The following is a 25866-nucleotide window of genomic DNA, read 5'->3' as shown; positions in this document are numbered from 1 at the left end:
GGACTGTTGTTGTGCTGTGGAGGAGTTTTTGAGTAAACAGTGAGGCCTAGTTAATCAAGTCCAGTCAAATCAAGGCTAGTGAAACTTCTGTCAAATTCCAGTTGATATTACAACTGAAATGTGTTTTTTTTTTTCACTTTTAAGAAACATTCTTCTTTTTGCCATTCAATCAATTACTGATGGATAAAATCAAGTCTGCACAACTGTCCTTTTTTCTCACTGAGTATCTTTTTAACTCAAAAATACCTTTAGCATACTTTTAAACACACTTAAAACAAATATATACTTTAAAAAAACTGAATGTAAAGTCACTTAATTGCATGTAAATGTAAATTAAAACAGTTTAAATTTATATTTAATACAATTAGTTGAAGTTAAGATTGTTTTTTGACACAGTTATTTAGGATTAAGTACATCTTTACATGTAATAATATAATTACTTCTATTGTCTTTGAAATAAGTTAAAGTGCACTGCCGATTGTTCTGGCAAACATTTATGGTAATGTAATTTCTATTAAAGATTGCATTTCATTTAGTTAAATATGTTACATTATGTATCATATCAAATAACACACTACAGTTAAAATGATTACATGTGCTTTAAAAGGTTAGTTGACACATTAAAATAAGTCTACTTTAAAGTATGATAAAATAGTATAAAAACAACGATATAAAGTGTATAGCTAAAGTAAAACTTTTAATTTAACAATATGACAAAGTATTTTTTTTACGTTAAGAAACAGTAATAAAAGTGTACGTAAGTGTGTTAAGAAACAGTAAAAACATAATTTTAAGATTTGAAGTACACTACAAGTGCACATTCAGTACAATTAAGCACACTTCTTTTTCACAAGGGTATGTCAGATTGTGTCAGTGTTTGACTTTAATATCTACAACATAGACATGAACATATTTTTTGGCCTTGGATTTATTTTTGTCTCACTGAGGTCAATTATTTTTTGTTTAAAGTATTATATTCCGGTCAATCAATACATGATTGTTGGACTTTTAATCACATAAGAAGCTGATTGAATCCACATATGTCTTTCTCTAGCTTTGTTTATTAGGGGAAAGATGGTTAAATTCACTGCCACTGCCACTACCCTTCAGATTTAATGAGAAGTTTAGCAGTGACCAGCACACATGTATACTGCACTCCCACTCTGGATAATGTCATATCCTTACCTACATTGGAAACAATGTTAATCTTAATTCCAAAAACAGAATAATGAACACATGTTAAATTAGGAAGTTTGGGCAAAATTTTCATTTTGACCCTGTTCAGACACTCAATAAAAGAGTATGTTTTCTTAACTTTTGGTGGCAGGTACTGCAGGAAAGAAATCTATTCTCATTAAGCTTACAGTAGACAACATTTTAAAGGAATAGTTCACAACATCATATTGTTTGTATCCATACAATGGAAGTCTGTTCCACAGAAGTTACATTGGGTTAGATCCATCCATCCATCCATCTATCTATTGTCATTACAGTAATATAAAGTGGCAGTGCAGTTCACAGTTAAATGATGAACAACGTTCCTCCGGGACCAAGGTGCTACATTAAAGGATATAAATAAACACGATATGATGCTAAATACAAAACTAACTATGGACACTACATAAAGTGCATGTGTGCAAATATGTGCAAACAACATTTAGTGCAAACAACACAAGATATTGCGAACAGTGACAGTGCGGCGCCGACAAGTACAGTAATTTTAGACAGTAGACAAGTATTTTTGTGCAAATCAATTGTCCATTTAATAATAAATACACTACATGTAAACATTGTTGTTTTTCAGCAAAGTTGTTTGTGCAAAAGTTTCACTGTGGGTGGTAATTAAGTGTGTGTCAGTCCAGACCTTTTCTATTGAGGTGTTGAATGGCTTGTGGGAAGAAACTGTTACACAGTCTGGATGTGAGGGCCCGAATGCTTCTGTACCTTTTTCCAGATGGCAGGAGGGGAAAGAGTGGATGTGGTCAGCCACAATACTGGTGGCTTTTTGGATGCAGCATGTAGTGTAAATGTCTATGATGGACAGAAGAGAGTGCCCAATCATCTTCTCTGCTGTCTTCAGTATCCGTTGTAGGGTCTTGCGATCCAAGACGGTGCAATTTCCAAACCAGATAGTGATGCAGCTGCTCAGGATGCTCTGGATATGGTGGTGGGAGCTGGGCTTTCTCAGCTTTCTCGGAAAGTAGAGACGCTGCTTTCTTTGTTAAGGAGCTGGTGTTGAGGGACCAGGTGAATTTCTCCACAAGCTGGACACAGAGGAATTTGTAGTTCTTGACTTTCATTGCTGTACAGTGGAGAGTGGTCAACAACCATCTTGTTTGCTTTGTCTAGATTCAGAAACAGGTTGTTTGCTTTACATCAGTCCTTTAGCCTCTGCACTTCCTATGCTGATGAGACCCACCACGGTCGTGTCATCGGCGGACTTAATGATGTGGCTGGTGCTGTACATTGCTGCACAGTTGTGAGTCAGCAGGGTAAACCGCAGGGGACTGAGCACACAACCCTTGGGGGCCCCAGTGCTCAGTGGGGTGGTGCTGTTCCCGGACTGACTGAGGTCTCACAATCAAAAAGTCCAAGATCCAGTGAATGATGCTGAGTTGAAGTCTTTGAACACTTTTTGAATGTAGTTGTCCTTATTGTCCAGGTGAATGAGGGCCAGGTGGAGTGTGGTGGAGACGCATCATCAGTGGAGTGTTTTGGACGATATGCAAACTGCAGTGGGTCCAGTGAGGGGGGCAGCAAGGTCTTGATATGCCTCATGATGAGCTGCTCTAAGCACTTCATGGCGATGGGTGTGAGTGTCACGGGTCATTGAGGCAGGACACTGTAGACTTCTTTGGCACGGGGATAATAGTGGTGACCTTGAAGCACGTTGGAACAACAGCCCTGCTTAGAGAGATGTTGAAGATGTCATAAGGACATCCTCCAACTGTATGGACGGGAGTGCCGGCCAGCTAGGGCTTGTTTTTAGCCTAGCACAGGCTCCTGCCCGCTTGACACGCTTCCGCTTTCTCACGCATTGCTTTTGAAGTTTCCGTCCCCGGCCAACAGCATCAGACGACGCAGAGGACTGGAGGCCTGGTCCCCATAGCAAGTCATCCTATTTGTTGATTTCCGGATGATTTCTATATCTCAGTAGTGTCTGGCAATGGTACACAAGATCATCTGATGCTTCTATGTCCATATTCAGTGTAAATTGGGCTACAAAACAAAGATAAGCAGTGTTTTGGATCCGGAGCGGCCACCGTGAATTAATGTCGCACTTCCATCTTGCACCCATTTATTATATCCATCCATCCTTCCATCCTCCATCATATATATCCATCCATTTATCATATATATATATATATATATATATATATAGCCTTTTACATGTGACAGGGTCAAAATCTATCTCTATGTTTTTATCTCATTCTCTATATGAAACCACAATTTGCTTCTACTTTTTGTCATCCTGTTCACTCTATCAGCTTGTAAATCTTCATTCTCTCTCTCTCTCATTATTTTCATTAAATCAGTTCTGGACAGGCCGCTGTGATCTTTTCACACACTCGTTAGGGTCGCAACTCGTTAGCAGGGACCAGCCTCATTACAGGATATGTGTGTGTACGTGTCTATGTGCCGTTTTAAGGGACGGCGCTGGGTGGAAAATTTAATTTAGTAGATCAAGGGAAAAAACGTGGGTTTGGCTGGGTTCAGGTGAAAATTGCTCTTTTTATATAACGTGCTTGTCAGTATGTGAATGAAAGCCAAGATAACACAAAGACACACTTACATACAGGCACGCTAACATGCGGCCTTCACGACATCCTACAGCAGCCCGCTGTGTTCTATAAGGGTATAAAACAAACATGGCTAAACATCGCTCTCATTGGGTGGTTTGGCGAGCTATGAAGGACTTCTTTTCTTTGAGGAGGTCTGCTTTAATGAAAGGGAGGACTGTGTGAGGAGCTACCAGAGAACCAACACCGGCCTCTCCTTCTGCCCTCTGGCATTACTGTAATACTACCACACTGAGGTTCTTATAGAAGCATATACTGTTCTGAAGAAAATTCATTTCACAATATCTAAGAATGTGATATCTTCAAAGAGAACATGTCAATCCTATCACACCTGGAAAATGTGTGACTGAAGGTCAAGTAGGCATATTTTATATAAAGGAGATTCAGAAACAATAAATCTGTCATTATATTTATGATTTTCCCTCAAGTCCACTTATAAGGTGCAGCACGGATATCTAAACATGGTCGGTCTTGTGCTAGCATGTCATAACTGTGACATTTTCCACATGACCTGTTTATGCAGTTTACTTCATGGTCATGGTTAGACTCTGGAGGAGCTTTGCATTGTGATTGTTAGTGTATATAACACTCTATGTACTCTATGTAACACTCTATGTAATCTTATATCAGATTTTTGCATTTCAGAAGAGCTGATATATACTGTATTCTCTACGTAAAAGAACCCCTGTGGTGAAAATCCAGATATTAATTTTGTGTATATGTGGTGTTTTTAATATGCTTTAAGACAAGCCATGTGTAAATCCATAAGTCAACACCATTGCTGAGTTTTTTCTCCTTAAACCTGCAGTGAACCAGAGACGTGGTTTGAAATTGCTGGTGTTTCTGACGTCACAAATGATCTTGTAACCAATCACGTCAACGTGTGATAGTCAACAAATGGATCTCTCAGTTGGTGCAAGTCAGTGGAGGTGGGAGTAATTTGCATATTCATTTAACAGTGTAACATTTAAGCTATTTTAAGGAATGACGAATTACAAATGATAATAATGTTTGTGTTTGCACATTTTTACTAACAACAACTGTGCAACTAATTATTAAAGATCCAAAAAGGTAAAGACAAAACATTAAAAATACAAAAAAATATGTTTTCGGAAAATTGAAATATCTGACGGACACATATTGGATATATATCCATTATTGATATATATTGAATGGAAACCCTTCTGATAATTAACAATTCCCATGTGTAATCTAGAACCATTTCAATCATGACAACTCATGCAACTAGCATGTTATTGACTATGGCTTAATGTATTTGTTAATGTATTTGGCCTTGGCAGACTAGGGGCCCTATCATACAACCAACGCAATGCAGCGCCAGGTGCGACTCAAGTGTTTTTTGCTAGTTTCAGTCCGACGCAGTTATCATTTTCATGTCCTGCGCTACGTTGTTTAAATAGCAAATGCATTTGCGCCCATTTGTGCGCCCATGGGCGTGCTGGTCTGAAATCTAGGTGTGTTCAGGAGCATTGTTGGCGCTTTGCTATTTTGAGGCTACTGAAATAGAAATTAGTAATTTGCGACTAAAGGTGAATGCACAATGCACGTACACTCTGCTTATTACACACACAGGGATGCGCAGCAGCATACAAACATGCCACATATTAAAAATAAAAGAATTACAATGTAAAAGATTGTGTACATAAAGATATGGTGGAATCCGACTTGTCACATAGATGGTCTGCTCGCGAGCCTTAACCTCGCGCACGAGCAGATCTGTTTCCTCGCTGGAGAAGCGTTCAGTCTTTCCGCTTGCAAATTCCGTCATGTAAATAGCGAATCCGCCATGGCACGATCGCAAAAGGGAATGAGAGATGGGACTCTGATTGGTTTATTGCACGTAAAGCCCAAAACACACCCATTACTCATTAAGAGAATAGGGACAACCCTTTTAGACCTAGCTAACAAAAGTGGATTCGGACACGCCCTGAGTGCACTTACGCCGTGCACTTTAGACCATGCACTTAGATTGTTAAAATAGAGCCCTAGATCTGCTACGCTGCTGCTGTTAATTATTGTTGCTGCTGCTGCAGCACAAGTATGGACTTGCTCCTGCTAATACACAGACACACTGCTGTGAGCATGTAAGATATGTTCCTGCTGCATAAATAGACATACATAAATCCTGTTGCAGTTATAGGCAGGTGGAGCTGGAGGGTTTTAGAGGAACTCTGATAGCTCGCTGCAGAACTAGCTTACAATGAACTCTGAACCAGACTATTTAAATGTTGAACAAGCAATCTCATTGGCTGCAGGATCAACAGAGGCCAATCAACTTGTGCCATGTGGTAATGATGTGATTGCTCGACGATTGCATGTAAAGGACCTATCAGCCTGTCCCCTCTATAGTTTTATGACTGAACTAGATATAGGGTGACCACCTGTCCCGCTTTGCGTTGTACCGCACAGCATTTTCACCCCTTGTCCCTAACGTCGCATATTGAGAAAATGTCCCGCATTTTCATCAGTCTGTTGGTTTTTGAATATCATATTAAAAAAACGTGCGTGCGTTTTCATGCCTTTTTAAGAAAGCATTTTATTTATTCTTTTTGCGGCGTAAAAAACTACTCCCTGTCAGAAAACAAATGGATAATTCGGTAAATTAAATTTTAAATTTAACAGAATTTATTAACGTGTTGCCTGCTGTGGTGATTTTAATTCACATCCTTTCGAAAACATATGAAAGTTTTTGGTTGAATATATTCTTAATATATAAGACTGTCAATGATCTAAATTCATGTTGGTTTATATTACATTTTTTCATTATTTATTTTGTTGGATTTTAGTCGGACTTGGTCAGAACTGTTTCAAAAAATAGTGATCTGCATGACGCCTGCTGCCTTTGGGCTCAGTGATGTTGAATTTAAATGTAATGTAAAATAAAGACATGTTATGTTACATTGTGATGTAAGGGTGTTTTCTGGAAGGGACTAAAGAACTAAATAATTTTTATCAGCTGAAAGGCAGAATACAATTCTGTTTTTTATTAAGTTAGATAAACATTATATAACAGTTTCAGGTTATGTTGTAGTGTTGGTAACATGTCCCACATTGTCCCACACAAATTTATAATCGTCCCACATTTGGTTTGTTTGATGGTGGTCACCCTTACTAGATATATAAAATAAATTAGCACATTACATTGTGCTTCCCTGTTGTTTTACCCCAATATAAGTTATTAAAACAGCTTTATTAGCTTGAGAGGAACATGTATTGTGCCAAATGCTGTCCATGAGTACACCAAGGTTTAACAAATAAAATCTGGCCTGTGACCTATAATGAGTTTGACACTTAATTAAATTAAACAATCTGGATTAATTTCCCATGTTATCTCTCTGTTTTAAGAGCATATATATATAAATGATATAGTATACAAAGACGAAGAAAAAGACAGAGAGGTAGAGATGACTGTTGAGAATATTTAGAGCTTTGAAGCAATGCCAGAACAGTTTGAGAGAAATTTCCATAATAGGATGCATAGCACACAACACATGGGTTGAGAAAAACACAGCCAGACAAAAAGACAAAGTGCTGCAGTTTTTTTCATGTCATATTGATAACATATGTATCATGATAAAGAATGCATTTGACATCACTTGAGTGAAATACAGCTTTGCTGATAAACACACCCTTTGAATTGAGAGAGAGGAAAAAGTGAAACGTGGCAGAGAATGTATCAGTAGTCAGATTTGTCATTGATATTTAATATAACAACACTCCTAAGCATGAATATGATATCAGCAGTTTTTAGGTAGTAGAGAGAACACTAAGATCATCCTGTCCTGGGATAACTGGTCTACAGACCACATAGATAAGAGAAGCTCCCGGCAGCATGTTACACTACACACATACAGTACAAGCTGGAAACAATGAAGAGAGATACGTGCACAAACACACACACACACACACACACACACACACACACACACACACACACACACACACACACACACACCAAGCCGTTGTATTAAAACAAGAATAAATTGGGTAGCAATGGGATGAGAACAGATCACGCAGACCCGTCACTCTGCAGGAGGTTGAGGCCCAGGGCAGGAAATGTTTTTGTTACGAAGCATACTATCAACTGTAATCATGTTCTCATGAGAAATCTAAACTGATTTATTAGTGTTTTAACATTTACCTTGAGAAAAAGAAGTATAATTTGAATAGGAAGTATATTTAAGACTCTGAAAAGTAATCAGATTACATTACTTTCACATTGTTGTGCTTGTATTACGTTACTGAATACTTTTTTTATGAAGTAATTTGTAATTGTAATGTACATTTTTAAAGTAACCCTCCAAACTCTGCTAGAATGTAATGTTTTCAGACACTTAATTGCCAGATAATTGCAATTAAATGAAAATTTATTTGAATTAAATTCACTTAGCTGCAGTTTAAGGTGCTTTTTGGCCAACTTAAGTGGGACTTAAGTACATCTTAAATGTGATTTCAAAATTACTTCTATTGACCTTGAAGTATGGTTAAAGTGTCCTGACAAATGTACTGACAAATATTTATGGTAAACTAAAATATACTTTAATTTAATTTCTAGTGAAACTTGTTTGTCATGTATTTGTAATTACACATTTGTAATAATAAAGTAATAAATGTAATTCAAAATAAATTAAATGTAATATTCAATACCACTCTAGACTTAAAAGTATACTTGAGCACTTTACATGTGCTTTAGTATGTTAGCCAACACATCAAAATAAGTGTACTTGTAACATAATCATTTGAAATGCACTTTAAAATAAAACTTTTAATTTGACATTATCACAGAGTGTCTTAAGTGTGTTCAGAAACAGTCAGGAAAGTGTACTCTCTTTAAGTATACTTAAGTGGCCTTTTATTTCATTAGTATTATCTTATCTGCACATTCTTTTCTTAAAAATATATTTTTAAGATTTTAAGAACACTACAAGTGCAAATTCAATTCTATTAAATACTCGTCTTTTTCACAAGTATGACATGATATAGTATATTTATTTTAGTTCTCTTTTGTTACTTGGTTCTCATGCTGCATTCCAATCAACTCTAAAAGTCAGAACTTTCTGCCTGGAAATCAGATTTGAAACCAGTTCAGTTTTCTCATTCATAAATGAGGATGTAGATGTATAATGTCACATAAACACATACATGATGTTAATGTCTGTTTGCTGAGACAGGTCACAGGTGTGTAAAACCCAGTTAATGAACTATTCTGTTCATAATCATACATCTGCAGAACAAATGCTAGGACTGCATACCATCATTTATACTCTGCAATTTGGTTGCTAGGAGACATCTTTGTTGACGATCAAGCTGCTGCAAAGCAAATACTCGAATTGCAATTTGTTTCTTTATACAACATCCTAAGAATGTCTGGCAATGGGATGTCTTTATAAAGGGAAGCCTGTGATATCTAATAGGAAATAATATCCCATATAATATCTGACTTTGAATAAGATGCAGCATTAAATTGTAGTAGCCAAGGATATATAATCGGGCTTCCTAAAAAAGAAGCCCCAAAGATTTGTAAAGCTACATGGTTTTCTTAATGTACCATGCCATATTATTTTTCTGATTTTTTTATTACAGACCAACTGCTTAAGAAATGTGTTTCCAGTTTTGCGGATACACATATTATAAGTACATGGTATGCATATGCCTATTCCCTTCTCACTTTTAAATCTCTATAGTATGCCAAGTAGTTTTGGTAAAACTTTATTTTACAGTGTCCTTGTTACATATGTTACATGTACTCAATGTAACAGTAATTATTTATAATTACATGCAACTAACCTAAATCAAACCCTATTCTAACCATATAGTAAGTACATGTTGTTAATAAATATTACTCAGTACTTAAATGTATAATTATACTGTAACAAGGAAACCTTAAAATAAAGTGTAACCGTTTTATTCTCAAAAGCATCCATAAATTACTACTTCAAACTCAAAATAAGTGAATCATCATAATTTATCATTTAAAAGTGTTCTTAAAATCCTAGTTCATCCTGACTTTGAGCCTTTTCAAACTCTTTTTCTTACCATTTCCAAAGAACATAGCGGTGTGCATTTACACATAAATATAGTTTATTACACAGTATACACTCTAAAAAATGGTGGGTTGTTTCAACTCAACTTTGGGTCAAATATGGACTAACTCAGCCGTTGGTTTAAAATTTCAAATTACATTTTTAACCCAACATTTGGGTTTGTCCATATTTGACCCCAAACTGGGTTAAAACAACCCAGCATTTTTTATAGTGTATTAGCATACTGTATTGTATTATTGTATACTAAATATTTCCAAATAAATTAATTACTTGAATAATATAACTAAAATTGCCAGTGAGGAAATTGCATTACACTGATAATACTCAAAAATGATATGATCAATAAGTTATGATAACAAATGTTTTTACAATGCTTTAATTCATCAAAATAAGTTAAGCAACTTTTTTTATGTTATACAAGATTCAAATCGTGTTTTAAGTCCGCTTAATGTGATTTAAGTTGAAATGACTTATATCCAAGTTGATGGCACTTGAAAATTTAAGGCAGCAATTTATTTTACAGTGTACGACAACTGACAGAAAGACTAGCATGTTTCAGTTGTTTTGGTCCTCCGCTCCAAAGGAGCACAGAAGCTCTTCTGTACAGAGCTTTCAAACATGACATTGAGACAATAGTACACCGCTTCGGACGCCATTATTTGTTTACACTCTTTTTTTCCGGAAGTCTTCTACGATGACATCACGCACGTCGTCAAAGACGGCAAGAAATGCAGAATACAGCGTGGGAAACAAGGAAAGACTCCACAAATGCAGAATACAATTGGTTTCTTTGAAGATTTCCTATATAAAGTGAAAGGAAATTATGTTTTACTAATAGAGGTATAACATCCGTAGTTTTGCTAAAACACCCCTACCCCCAATACTAACCCAGTTTAACTACAATCCCAGGTATGAGTGCCTTTTTGCGAGCACGGCTCCAGTTTCTCTGACCTTTGACCTCCGCAGCTCCCCGGGTGTCTTGTCTGCACTTGCAAAAATAAGCAAATCAGATCTTTTTACCCCAAACAAAACACCTACATACACAGAGCAGCCCTGTCTTACACACACATGGCTAATCACTGCACACGTGCACACATGAAAACGAGCACACGCACGTGCACACACAAATGACCTCACACACACACACATACTCACAATAAAAAAACACAATTTACAAATAAAAATAACAAAGTTTTAGTCCACTAAAAATAATATTATTGTATTGTGTTGTTTTAGCCATTGTACCCCATGTCACTATTTTTATATATGCACCCCTTCACACAGAATGCATTTTTTTCATTCCACTGCGCTACTTTTCCATTTTTCAATGTCATGAGCTGCACAGACCTCTTTACATGTTTGCGCTCACGTCTTTTTCAGTGTCTCGCGCTTGACACGGCATTCTAAAAAAGGTTCTCAAGTTAAACTTCTAAAAAAAAGTGTCTCTAGACCGTGTGATTATTTTTTTTTTTTATCATTCCACTGAACTGGTCTCGTGTTTTTAACAGCAAAAATGCATTCTGTGTGAACCGGCCCATAAAGAGCTACAAGACCATTTTATTAGAAAATAATATAGCCGCTGTCAGTATCATCCAACAATACTTCAGGTCAGTCAGCAACAGAACATATTTCTTCCTCCTTCAATCCCTGGCAGCCTCCTCTCCTCCTCCTCTATTATCTCTCCAGACTGAGCAGTTTTTCACAGAGTGATATATGGAGGTGTAATGAGACTCTTTCCTCTAGAGTTCTGTGATAATCACGCGTACCGACCCTTCCTCCCTACTGTATCATCACACTCACAGATAGCAGCAAATAGGTCTCTGGCAGCGTTTACTTCAATATTCAGTATAAAAATTAAAGGAACATTCTGGTTCAAATTAAAGTATTATGCCGTTATCACAATAATTCGGACTTGTTCTTCATTGAAATATACGTTAGGGGGCGCTATTACGCATCTTCTGAAAGAGTACTGAATCTCCTGATCAAAACACAGACGAAAAAGAAGCAGAAACAAGCAATAGCATACAGTATGTAAGCAGATGAATATGTAAAATAACACGATCATCAACATTAAACAGCACATAAATCAAAATTGGCTTTAAAAGCAGAGAGTCTGTTCTTTCTTTTAATATATTGCATATTCAGGTACTCTTCATACAACAAAATATTGTGGGGGCCATGAAACTTTTTTGAAAATGCTGGCGGTGACTGGCAACTTTTTTCAAAAACGCTGGCAGAGAAAGAGGTAAGCAAAGAGGAAAAAAACCAAGACACTTCGGGGTCTCGGGTTCACACAGAACGTGTTTTTGCATTCCACAGCATTTTCACAAAGAAAAAACTATAAAATAAAATAAATATTGGGGATGCTACATATTATTTGTTGAGTAACTGGTTACTCGTTTTAATGTTTTAGTACTTGACTCTAAAATGACTCAAAAGACACCACTAAGCCTTGCATTGGTGATGGAGATGATGGCGAGAAAGAGATTTACTTACAGCTTCTCGAGGGAGTACAAGCCGGTGAAGGAGCCATTTTTCAGGACACGGATACGATTGTTGCTCAGATTTCTGTGAAGAAATGCAAAAGCAGAGATGAAATGAGCCACTATGATGACAGTCACTAAATCACACATTCACAGACATCGATGTAAAATGGAATCCATCCATGAATCCAATGAAAACAGGCCTCACTCACACACTGTCATACACACTCTTGCCAACACGCATGCAGAACCAAAACACACAAGCGCATGTCCAACACAAACACGCATATAACAGTAAACACCCTGACACAAACGTGCTTATATGGCTAGGCACCTCAGACAAATACGCTCACCAACTCTCACACATATTCTTCATTTGCTGCCTTCAAACCCTGTGACTGCAGCTTTAGATTCTGGTATATATACACCTAAGAAATAATGTAGAAGTACAGAGACTTGCTACTACCAGTACACTGACACACTGCTGTGAGCATGTACTGTAAGATCTACTGCTGCTGCACAAATAGCATATACTGTATGAAATTAACCGTAGCAGATCTATACAGGTGGAGCTGGGGAAGGTGGAGGGTTTCAAAGCTCATTGGCTGCAGATGCAACAGAAACCAATCAGCTTGTGCCATGTAGTTAACTATGTAATTGTCACCAGTTTGCGTTTCATGACAGAACTTGGTATATATATTTTTGTAATGTGGATCTGTTTATGTTTTACACTTCAGACAAATACTCTCAACAACTCTCACACGTATTCTTTCACAGTAAGCTTGGTTTCATTGTAACACTTTAATTTCAATCAAACAGAAACAAACATGTAAGAAATAAGGGGAGATAACCTGAAAAACTAGTTTTCTTGCTCTTCTTCTTTTCTTGTTTTATTATTATTGATTTATAGGGGTCATGAATTGAGAAATGCAAATGTCCTTGATCTTTTGACACATAAAAGGTCATTTTACTATAAAAATAAGTTTCAGAACTCAAAACTTCCTAGTTCGTCCAAAAGTAGCTTTTATTGAAGCCAAGCTCAGAAACCGACTCGTTTCTTATTTTGTCACATTATTGCGTCATGGTTAGACGAAAGACTGCCTATGCAGAAGAAGAGCAATGCCTACTTCTACATCATTGCCTCTTTAGCCCCGCCCACTGATTCACACATGTCATGTAGTAGTAAATACGAAAGAGACGCAAGTACACAGGATTACTAAAGCAACAAAATTATAGAGATGCCTCAAGATATAGAGATGGATTACAAGACGTTTTGCAGTGCCAAATTGAGGGAAAACACAGCCTTTGCATAGCCATCTTTGTGATCCTAGCATTAAGAAAGCGTGGAGGAACTTCTAATGGAGTGGAAGTTCTAATCAAGATCATATCTGTTCATTTGTTCGGTTCATTTTACTGCGGTTTTTAAACAAGACACAGTTAGACGCAGGCTTTTCAGAGAGACTGAAAATAAAAGATGATGCAGCGCCAACTACATTGGATCCGACAATAATGTCACAACACAAAAGTGTAACAGTGTTTTACCATGTGTCACTATTGCTTTGTCTTATACAGATCATTTGATATGTACTGAGTATTTATACTGCAGCGCTGCAATCAAACTGAATAGTTGTGATAGTTGCAATTCGCTTTTGGTTCGGCATTTATGGGGTTTTATCAGATACTGAAGAAAGCACATAGAGAACGCTGCTTTTGTTGTTCTGATCTAAGTTATTCGCTGTTATCCTGAATTAAAGATTTAGTGAGCTACATCTGTTTTATCAGCAGTAAGACATTACAACACGTTTAATTTTATTTAAAACACGACACGACTATCCAAACTGAGTGTTTGAAAGAGAGGGTCAAAAACAGGACTTTTTCCTGTTTCCTAAATTAGGATGTTTCTCAATAACATTATTAGTGGACCTCAGAGAATATTATGCAAGTTTTAAAAATGAAGTTCATGACCCCGTTAAAGGTTTAATGCTCAAATGTCATTGCATATATTTTTTGTAATGTAGATCTATTTATATTTTTGTTTTTTGTTTATAGATCTATATTAGTATTATTGTTCATTTGGGTGTAGAATTATGTTCCTGTTTATGTTTTTAACTTTTCTTTTTCTCATTTTGAATTCATTATTTTCATCTGTAAATGGTCTTAATGAACTATTAAATTTGCTGAGACTTTTGCGTGTTTTTCAAGCCAGAGGAAGGTTGACCGACCGAATCTTTGCGAAATCCCCTCATTCTCGAAAACCATGAATAAAGTAAAAGAAAATACAAGCCAGCCTTCATTAGTTATGTAGATCCAAACATACCGGTATACCAAATCATAACATAATAATTTTTCAGGACACTTTTATTAATAGAAACTTCAAAAGAACAGCATTTATTTGAAATGTTTATATTTTGTAACATTATAAATGTCTTTACTGTCACTTTTGATCAATTTAATGCATCCTTGCTGAATAAAAATTTTCATTTCTTTAACAAAAAATCAGACTAACCCCAAACCCTTAAATGGTAGTATAAGTCAGATTGTGTTTTTAAGAGAGTTTATTTCATAGGTGCACAAAGAAAAACTGCCCATAGTTGAATAAACACTAATACGTAATATTTACTTTGTATATAAAGACAGTGTTTCACCAACAGAGAGCAAGAGGGAGAGCGTCTGGGAAAGGACGCTGCCCAAACACGATTTAAGCAACCCGACAGCTATGAAGACAACGCCATCAACTTCAGTCATCAGACCGGGCTGTTTCCAATTAATCTTCACGGCTTAATGGAGGGATGGAAAGGGCGAGGGAATGAGGAAGAGGAGGGGGAGGAAGCCATAATCTTGATAATCACAGTGGATACATTTTTACATCAAAAGGAAGTCGAGGTCCACATCAAACGCGCGCCCAGCTCTTTTCCATGACAATTATCCCTTTCGCCATTGGCTAATGGGCCTGAGACCAGAGAGAGTCTTATCAGAAGGAAGAGAGGAAAGAGAAGAGGAGGAGAGAGAGACGTTTGGATGCTGGTATGGATAAAGCTCACGAGTAAAACCGGTTTGGATTAGGTTTGTGGCTGACATGGACAAACAAAAACAAACAAATGCAAGTAAACTGATCCCGCCATTGTGCGTTTTATATGTCAGATTTTTATACAGCAGCCACTGCAACATGATAAAAACAACGTTTAATAATTTATCAGTTGACAAATAACATGCAAATTCACTTTTTCAAAATCAAGTTGGGTCCAAATAATAAATATACCCCCGGTTTCACAGTCAAGGCTTAAGCTAGTCCCAGCCTTAAATGTGTGTTTGAGCTGTTTTAACTGAAAGCAACTTGCACTGACATACAGTATCATGTCAGTACCATGTTTTGTCTCAAGATACACACCAGTAATGTTTTTTTTTCTAAGGCACGTTTATAAAAGCTACTTAAATGTCCTAATTGAACTAAGGCCTAATGCTGGCTTAATCTAAGCCCTGTCTGTGAAACCGGACTATCATTTCTTTTCAAGTCTACGAGAAAAAAAATTGGCCAAAGAGACATCAGAGGAAAAGGAGAATAATTTAACAGGAAAGCAGACTTTTATGTTTTGATCAAAGATTGCAAAGACTAACATTTATTTTATTTGGAGCAGCATGGACTGGACCAGGAATGTAAGTTAAAGTTGCAATGAAATGTAAGTAGTGACAGATCAGCAGGAGTGAGGTTTGAGTGAACTGTAAGTCCTTCAAATGTCACTAGAGAGAAGGTCCAGTGTTTTGATTAAACATTACGAGGTCAAAACATCTTTAAAAAATGAAACATGAATAGATTAATTGTTCAGAATAAGATCTAGAACAAAAAAAATAGATGGGGTGAATCATTTAATGCTGACTTTAAAAATGTAAATAGAGTCATTTCACGTTAGATCAATATAGATCCACTTCTCTAAAGTAGATTTTGTTGGCCCTGCAGTATGCATTAGCTCAACAGTTTATTGATGCAAAATAATACAGCAATTTGTTCTAAGCCTTTTAAAATAGTCAACACACCAACAGTATCATTGAAAAAAACTTTCCTCCACCTACATTTTTGCTAAATAAAAATATATAAATTTACAAATCACTACACAATATTATGTACACATATTATTGATTATTAAAAAGGCTTATTTTCATGTGGCGGTTCCTTGCAAAATACCATTTTATGGCCTCAAAACATTTTTACGATAGAGCATCATTTGTAACTAATACATTTTGACGTTTGCATCTCATGCAGCTCAATATGTGTCTTTCCTGGTGTAGCAGACTTGAGAGACTCACCTGGTACAGCATTGCACTGTGAAGCGTTCGGGACTTGTATAACCAGCTAAAATGACATGGTTGCTTCAACAAATGTGTGACATGTTTGCATTTGATAAAACTATCGGGTATGTTTAGGGATTAGTGTAGGTGGTACGTTATTTTCAAGCGCGATAGAGCGTTAACCTTTTAGCACCTCTCACCTCACATTTCAGTTCATAACTGTTGCACAACAACCAACGTAAACATAGACATTAAAACTGAACGCTTAAAACTAAATACACATTAAAACTAAAACGCTTTAACTTCACTCATTGGACATTTCACTTTGAAAGTGTCGCGAAATGTGCAAGAAGCAATGTAATTTCATTTTGCAGAAACGTTGCCACTGGCATGTTTTTCCAATGAGCCTGGATTGCAACATAAACACTTGTTTGTCTGTCTATATAGCCTATGTTGTGTTGCATAAAGCATAAAGAAAATTACCTCTTTTACTCGCCCACATCAGACTTCAGACACTTAGGCTTGTGCTTGTCAAAGAGTGACAGCAATAAACACACAGTAAAAGACACAGTAAACATCAATACCAAAATCACAGATGTATATCTTATAGTCTAAAAGACAGTTGATGTTGCACAGTCTGCTTTGACTTTTACCCAAGATGTCATTGGGGTATTATCATATAATCTGACAATCGTAAAGGACTTGAAACATGCATAGTGTACACCTGGCTTTATCCAATCAGATTTTAGAATAGTAATTATCCATTGTATAATTGCACATAAACCCTGGAACTTTAGTAAAGTGTGCCTTAGTGACTCATGTTCCACTTTCGTCTGTCCTCAATGTGTCACAGCCTAATAAACCATAACTGGCTCTATATTCTCTTATCGTCAGGAAGTGTGTTACCAATCAGGACTTAAGAATGTGTTTGCAGTATGAGTGTGTGTATTCATTGAGAAAGAGTGTGTGTCTGGTTCCAGCTGCAAACCAGCATCTGGTTCATCTTCTTCCCTGCCTTGTCACAAAAGTTAGTGAGCAGATTCAACCAGAAAAGCATTTGAGTCAGCCACTTTTTTTGTGCAAACACATTTTTTATGTAAAATCTAGTATAGAATGGCATTAGTGTAACCCCTCTGGTTCTATTTGCACCGATCCAAGCGGGATTCAAACCGACGTTTCCTGCATGGGAGACGGGCACGTTAACACGGCACCTATAGACCACAGCCAATAACATCAGTCACTAGAGCAACTCTTGAGCCCAGGAGAGTAAAGGTTTACTCGCACAGCCTTTACTAGCTGGCCTCCGTTACACTCAACCCTTAAATCTCACTCCAATCTGGGTCACGGCTCCAATGTAACCCCTATGGTTCTACTTGCACCGCTCCGAATGGGATTTGAACTGGAAAGTGAGCGCGTTAACAAGGACGCTAAAGCATTAGTCGCTAGTGTACCTCTTGAGGCCAAGGGTGTGAGGTTTACTGCACACAGCTCTTACTAGCTGGCCTCCATTCCATTAGCAATGCCAAGGCCATGGGTTTGATTAGTAGGTAATATAAAATGTATACCATGAATACAAATAAGTCACTTTAGATAAAAGCATCTGCCATATGTGTAATGTAAACAAACTCACTATACTGTACAAAGACAATATGCAGTTACTAGATATTTTGTCAGAACTACAAAATCTGCTCTTCTGTGACATATGATTTGGCTGAACTATGCTTAGATAAAACTGAGTGTGAAAACTGATCTCAACTCAATCTTGCCATTAATCTCAGTGTTGGAGAAGTTATCTTTTTACATTTGTTGTGCAGTCCAGATTGTGCTTTGTTCAAAAAAGCACTACTACGTAACATTGTGCTATTACCTAAAACCTATCAACAGATTTTCACAGCTGTTTTTTGTATGAGTAATACTAACGCTAGCAACCCCACTAATGACTTCCCGCATATGTTGTCTGGACAAACACACTGCTCAACTACATCCTGCCATCTAATTAAAGTAAATTAAAGGGGACATTTCAGAACCAGCACAAGTGCCCCAAAAGGAGTCTCTGTGTTTTGGCTCAAAGTGAATGAAAATGGCATCTTGCCTTTGTCAGGTCATTACTAAGGGTGACTACTCCAAACCACTAACCGACTGAAGTCATCCTACTGTTGCAGGATGTAGGGAGGATCAGGACACACAGTACTGGGACACGGCCAGCCGAACAGATCTTCAAATAGCTCTTTGACCCTGATCTACCCCGCCTGATCCTCTGGTCGGGCACACCGACCGTCAACTAACTGAAGCCAGACACGGAGATAAAAGCTGAAAACCAGACAGATCTACTGCATAATTTAATACAGAGATAGACTGAGAGATATCACTGGCAAAAACACAAACGGTTAATTGGACCCAGAGACTATAGAGCTATAGATAGTAATGAGTCAGAAACCGTTTAGAAAGCGGGCGTGTGGAGGTTATGTGTCACATAAGGTCTTGGGTTGCTGTAAGTGGCTTGTGTAAGTATGTCTGTGTACATACATTAAGTCGAGTCATATTCATTCATATAACGCTTTCAACAATATAGATTGTTTAAAGCATCTTTACATTACTGTGGCGAACAGGACGGCCGAGGGACGTGAGAGAACGGCGCGAGGCCGGTGGTGCGATTACTATTGAGCAACACCTGTGAAGCACACCGGTCCCTCGGCCGTCCTGTTCGCCACAATTACATTTCTACATATAGTCATACAAAACCTTCGTCATGTGAATCCCTTTTACAAAATCTGGATTTTGAAGAAGCGATTTCTTTCTCAAAGTAATAAAAAAGGTAATTGTGAGGTAAAGTTTAAAACAAGAAATAAAGTAAAATTGTGAGATTTTATATCAAAATCACAAAAAAAAACATTCAAAATGCAAAATATAGTGTGATTTAAAGTCCCATATATTGTCACATTGTGAGATAAAAAAAAAAAAAAAAGTTGTCATACGAAGTCATACTGAATTATAGTTGTAATTGTGAGTTATGAAATTGAATTATCTAGCCACAATGTATATAGTTACAACTGTGAAATATGAAGTCATACTGTGAGTTACAATGTCACATTTGTGAGATAGTCACGAGAAAGCATGAACATAAAAAAATGTGTTGGCCTACCTTGAATGCAAATAAGCCAGTTATGTAATAAAAACTCACTATACTGTGCAAGACAAAATGTTTAATTGATAAAGTTGTAATGTTGCAATAGAGATATAACGTCACAATTGGGAGAAATAAAGTCATGAGAAAACAGCCTCAATTGTGAGCAATATTAGAAATGTTGTTTTTTTTTTACTTTGAGACGGAAACAGACTTCCATAGGATCTTATATAAGGAAACAAACTGCATTGTTCTCATTAGAACAGCAGGCAGGGATCCGCACACACTGACACCCGCATACGAAAATACACACACCGAAAAACATGCTGAATACACACACGCACACAAGACACAAGAACTTGAAGTGGTCCGCTCTGTAAACAAACTGAAACAGGCGGTGCTCCTGTTCAACTAAACAGGAAGTGGAGAAAATGAGCTGTTTATACAGAGCTTGGCTGACTGAGGTCAGAGGTCAACCCCAGAGCGCTTCCTGCTCTGCTGTGTGATGGACAGGGCAGAGAGCGAGAGCAGGTGGACAACAGAATGAGGGGAAGAGATAAGAATGATATGACAAGAGAAAGATAAAAGCTAGGAAGAGAGGAAAACAGGACAGGAATCCAGTTAGTGGATGAGTATTATATATAAAGAGAGCCATCTAAAGAGAGAAATGAAGGTGGGACATTAGTCTTGCTACTTGAAATCAAAATGGACATGATTTAGTTTAATGCTGCATTCATGTCATGTTGAAATATCGTAATTACAAGCTGAAAACGCAGAACTGAACAGCATATTATAAGTAGGAGCCAGTAAAAAGAGAATGTTGCTACTTTTGAAAATAAAAATAAACACAGTATAGCAAAGTTTTGGATCAGTAAGATTTTTTATGTTTTTTAAAACTCTTCAGCTCACCAAGGCTGCATTTATTTGATAAAAAACAGTAATATTGTTGAATTACAATTTAAAACAGCTTTTTTTTCTATGTGAATATATAGTAAAGTGTAATTTATTCCTGTGATCAAAGCTGAATGAAAGCTTTTGTAACATTAAACACTACCGTTCAAAAGTTTGGGGCCAGTAAGAATTTTTAGTTTATTTTTTGGGTGAAATAAATAAAAGAAATCAATACTTTTATTCATCAAGGATGAATTAAATTGATCAAAAGTTACAGTAAAGACATTTATAATGCTACAAAAGATTCTATTTCAGATAAATGCTGTTCTTTTTAACTTTCTGTTCATCAAAGAATCCTGAAATTCCTGAATCCTGAAAACCACTTTCAACATTGATAATAATAATGCATGTTGTTGTTTGTTAGCATCAAATCATCATAGAATGATTTCTGAAAAATCATGTGACACTGAAAACTGGAGTAATAATGCTGAACATTCAGGAATAAATTACACTTGACTGTTTTCACATAGAAAAGGTTGTTTTAAATAGTAATAATATTCCTTATTGTATTTTTAATCAAATAAATGCAGCCTTGGTGAGCAGAAGAGACATCTTTTAAAAACATTAAAAATCTTACCGATCCAAGACTTTTGACTGGTAGTGTATAAAATACTGCATAAAGAAAGAAATTAAAGTAAGTGAACTGGGGAAAAGAAATGTGACAATAAACAGACAAACATTAACTGGTCCTTCTTACTAGTAGTGGCTCTGTCCTTCGAAAAGCAGACCTCAGTAAAACTAACCTACATAAACCAGACCAAAGTCTAAAGCTCCTTAACTGAATTGTCAAGCTTAAAAACAAAATCAGCAGTGACATATAAGACATACACCATCAGTCATCTGAGCTCTGATACCACTCAGTGTGCTATAATATTTATAATTACATCACGGACAAATGCGCCTTCATGCGTCCCTTCATACATTAGTAGAGGCCATGTGAGCCATGTCAAATATCGTGCATTAGCCTGATGGGTTTTAAAAGACATGCTCATATATATTGTATCACAAAACTGCTAGAGTATAACAACTCAAGATTACAGCGTCCTGCTGAGGTGTGGAAGCACAATGTGATGCAGTCTGTCAAGGACGAGTGTTTCCTCTGTGACTGCAGCGGTTTCTAGTTCCTCCCTGTTCTTTGCCACTCGCTGGGAGCGGTTTGGCTCAATTTGTCTCCTCAAACCACAAGGCCTCTGAGACGAAACAACAGTCCATGTCAGTTTGTCCCTCGGACAGCTATGGCTGAAATGCTTCACTCCTAAAATGCTTAGGAGAACTGAAACTTTAGAACAACTTATTCTAGGACATCCTGACACACACACACACACACACACACAGGTCATTTGGCTCAATGTTTACTTTAAAATAATATACTTATACTGTTGTGTTTTTGGACACTTGTTGGACAAATGTATTAATTAAAAAAAAATGCAATTATTTGAATTTCTGAGTGCTTTTTTGACCCAAGTACGTTAGACTTCATATTTAATATTTTCTTACATATTTAAAAAATTCATAATTACTTCTATTGTCTTTGAAATATAGTTAAAGTGTACAGCCGAATGTACTGACAAGCATTTATGGTAAACTAGTTTATAGTTTATAAACTAAGTACACTTTAATGTCATTTCATTATTATGAAACTTGTATATCATCTATTACATATATTTGTAATTACACAATTGTAATGACGAAGTTGCCATTTAGTAAATTTAAAATATATTAACTTTAAATGTATTTTAAATAATACATTAGAGTTCAAATTATAATAAAGTCCTTTACATATTATTAAAACATATTAAATACATTAAAACAAGAAATTAGGTAAAATTGTGATATACTTTTTATTTTTATCATAAAACATTTAATTTGACATGATTACAAAACACGTCACTTTTTAAAACTGCACTTAAGTGTTAAGAAACAGTCATGAAAGTGCACGCTCTTTAAGTAGACTTGAGTGGCCTTTTATGTTATTAATATTATATTATCTGGAAGTATAGTTTTATAAAAAAATATACTTTTCAATATTTGAAGTACTCTACATGTGCACATTAAATATATTTCAGTGCATTTCACTTTTACAAGAGACCCAGTGTCTCCTCTCTTTCTTCCTTATGAAAAGATACCAACATATTACATTTACCAAGATTCTTCCCCAATGGAAAAAAATTAAGGAAATTAGCAGCAATCCAAACATTCGTAATGCCTTTATTAGTTTATGTGTGCATTACATGTGATTCTCAGTACAGGAGCTGTCTAACGGTACTTCAGCGTCATTCAGAGACGTCTCATAATATGACTTCATTTTCTCTATACTTCTGGAGCCAAACAGAAGAACCGCAGACTGGATGGGATTCACACAGTGGGATTTAAATTTAATAATACTGTGCAGAGTTTAGCCAACAAGCTCCCATTAAAGACCTCCACTTGGCCTGAGACGCCTACGGCACATTATTAACCACTGCTTATTAACCTTAGAGGAGACGCCATGCATGTTTAATTTGACACATATGTTGGATTTTTTTGGTTACAATTTATTTTAAGTTGTCCTTGTTACAGTGTAATTATACATTTAGATACTGAGTAGATTAATAAAGAAGACGCAGAGTAGAATGAGTAGAATTAAAAATATATATATATATATAATTACGAAACAACCCCTAAAGTTATGAGTACAAACACCTCGCTGTCCCTCCACTGACTACCTTCACATCTGTCTTCTACATTCACTGAGTGTCCAAAGAACTACCAGTATGTCAAATCTTCGGAGTGACTGCTGTCAGCACAGAATTGTTGCGAATGTCGATCTAGAGTGACGTGCTTAACCTTCTAATATGATATGAATGCGAAATATCAGACCTGTATCTGATTCAGGACCACATATGGAAGTGGCCCAAATCAGAATCAAAAAGATCAGATTCCATATCGTTTGTGCTGTTCACACTGTTAAAAAAAAACATGAGATCACATAGAGCAAAAAAAAAAAAAAATTCCGATTTGTCCCACTTTTGCCTGCAGTGTGAATTTAGCCTTTAAAGCCTAAAATAGCTGCCCGGAAATGTTGCAAATAAGGCCACCGAGTGAACTGACTTTCCTTGAAAGGGACTTTGATGTAACCAAACAGCAAGTTGCCAAACATATCTTTAAATTCAGGTTTAAGTTTCGTTTGATGGTCTTTTAGTTAAAGGCATGTGGAACTGACTTTTATTCCATCAGTGGCAGTCTCTAGGGCCGTTTACACCTCATATTAGATGCATATTGGTCAATGGGATCACAAGTAGACGAGGGAGACACATACATTTTTTCTCCACTTTCAAACACCTCTGTCCTGATTACATTGAGAGGATGGTCTATGGCCGGGTAAATCTATGTGATTTTTCAGATCTTTCGATCTGATGGACAAAATAATCTGTTGTACCGTTGATTGTTTTCACAATTTACTTTATGGATGCAATGAAGATGACGGAAAGCTTTCTGCTTTGATTACCACAAGACGACGCCAAACACTGTCAAGTCAAGTCACCTTTATAGCGCTTTTTACAATACAAATTGTTTCAAATCAGCTTTACAGAGATAACAGGAATGTAAACTTGTAATAGTATTGTTAAACTTCAAAATTAAATGTTAAATGTCCCCAAAACTGTGAGTGAGAATATGTTAGAGTATCAGCCGACTAAGTTGAAATCCCGTCTGGCTAGCGCGCTTCCCATAATGTTTACGCGTTAGGTCAGTAGGTGGAGAGCAGGCAGCGGTTTGTGGTTGTTCGAACACATTAGCGTCTATACTACGACACAACATCTACACAATCCGGTCGAATGCGTTTTCGACTACCTCGGGGAGTGGTCGAGAGCGGACAGGCACAAAAGTTTTAGACCTCATTTACACCTGTATTCAGCGTCGTCCACTTGTGATTGAAAATGCCTTTTAATACCAGGTGTAAACAGGGCTTAGTTTCTCAATGAGAACAAAAAATCTACATCCATCTGAAACTTTATCAGCTGGAGTTGCTGTTGGTCGTACACACTATTTTGTCGTATTCGTCTTTTGTTATTGTTGTACCGTTGATTGTTTTCTCTTGCCTATTTTCCTTGCTTCTGATGACAATAATGACAGCTAACAGTGATCTCCAAAACCATGCTGTATACATGTTTGAATTTAAAGACATTATGCCACATCAGAATGAAGGGAAGAGAGTTGAGGGAGATCATAGAGAACCCGTATCTCTGTTGTCTGACTGTGGGTTTCTAAGCTCAAGTGGGGCCACTAGTCTCCGCACTACACAATGTGTGTGTGTGTGTGTGTGTGTGTGTGTGTGTGTGTGTGTGTGTGTGTGTGTGTGTGTGTGTGTGTGTGTGTGTGTGTGTGTGTGTGTGTGTGTGTGTGTGTGTGTGTGTGTGTGTGTGTGTGTGTGTGTGTGTCTCCTATCACAGGTCTCACACTGAAGTGGAGGTTATCAGAAAAAGAAAGTACTCTGTCTAGCAAATGTGGCATGTTGAAATACCCTTAACCTCAAAAGACCTTCTGTCTCCCCCTCGTCCTCCTGCTGTAACACTCTCAGATCAAAACCGGCTTATTTAGAAACTGTCAGGGACCGAGGACATCATATACGAACCGTGTCATCAACAGCTCAGAGTTACTATTAGAACTCAGAACTATCAAAAGCATAACAGATCATTTGTATGTCATTAATTACTAAATACATAAGAGTGTCTAAAGAATGGTAATTGTGGTAATAAACAGCATATACAGCAAATCAGACCAATGATCAATAAATAGCTCTATTTATTGTTAATAACCACAGTTAAACTGTGTGTTGTCACAGGTTTGTGTATATAAGCTCTTTTTACAAGGACTTCAAATGTGGCTCATCCAATCCGATTTTAACATCAGAGGGATCAGTTTTGAAATCTTTGCAGCCTCCTTGTGAAGAAGTCTTAAATGTATACAGTGCGAAAAACAGGATGTTTAATCCTAAAAATCAGAAAAAGGATGGAAAACAGTGGTCATAGTACACCATGACTATGTCACAAAAGGTTACGATAAGTGAATAATGCGGGCCCTTTAAAACCAGAAAGCATTTTCAAACACATAAAAGATGCTGGCTCCGTCCGAAAACTTAGTCAGCTGACTTTTTGCCTCGCTGCCTTATCAGGCAATGA

At 36.8% G+C, this 25866-nt stretch overlaps 1 protein-coding gene across 1 annotated transcript in view; it reads right to left on the bottom strand.

Annotated features, from left to right (window-relative positions):
• The window catches only part of adgra2 (adhesion G protein-coupled receptor A2), an 85083-nt gene that overhangs the window by 37948 nt on the left and 21269 nt on the right, over nt 1–25866 (bottom strand). Inside the window, exon 2 of the mRNA XM_077224468.1 lies at nt 12362–12433. Within this exon, the coding sequence (XP_077080583.1) occupies nt 12362–12433 (72 nt within the window). The remainder of the gene's footprint in view (nt 1–12361; nt 12434–25866) is intronic.

This window comes from Siphateles boraxobius, unplaced genomic scaffold, assembly GCF_051911475.1.
Source record: "Siphateles boraxobius isolate OS27281-9 unplaced genomic scaffold, OSU_SipBor_1 9, whole genome shotgun sequence".
In the NCBI taxonomy this organism is placed as follows: Eukaryota; Metazoa; Chordata; class Actinopteri; order Cypriniformes; family Leuciscidae; genus Siphateles; species Siphateles boraxobius.
The sequence above is the reverse complement of the archived record's forward strand: the minus strand, read 5'-3'. Positions and strand labels throughout refer to the sequence as shown.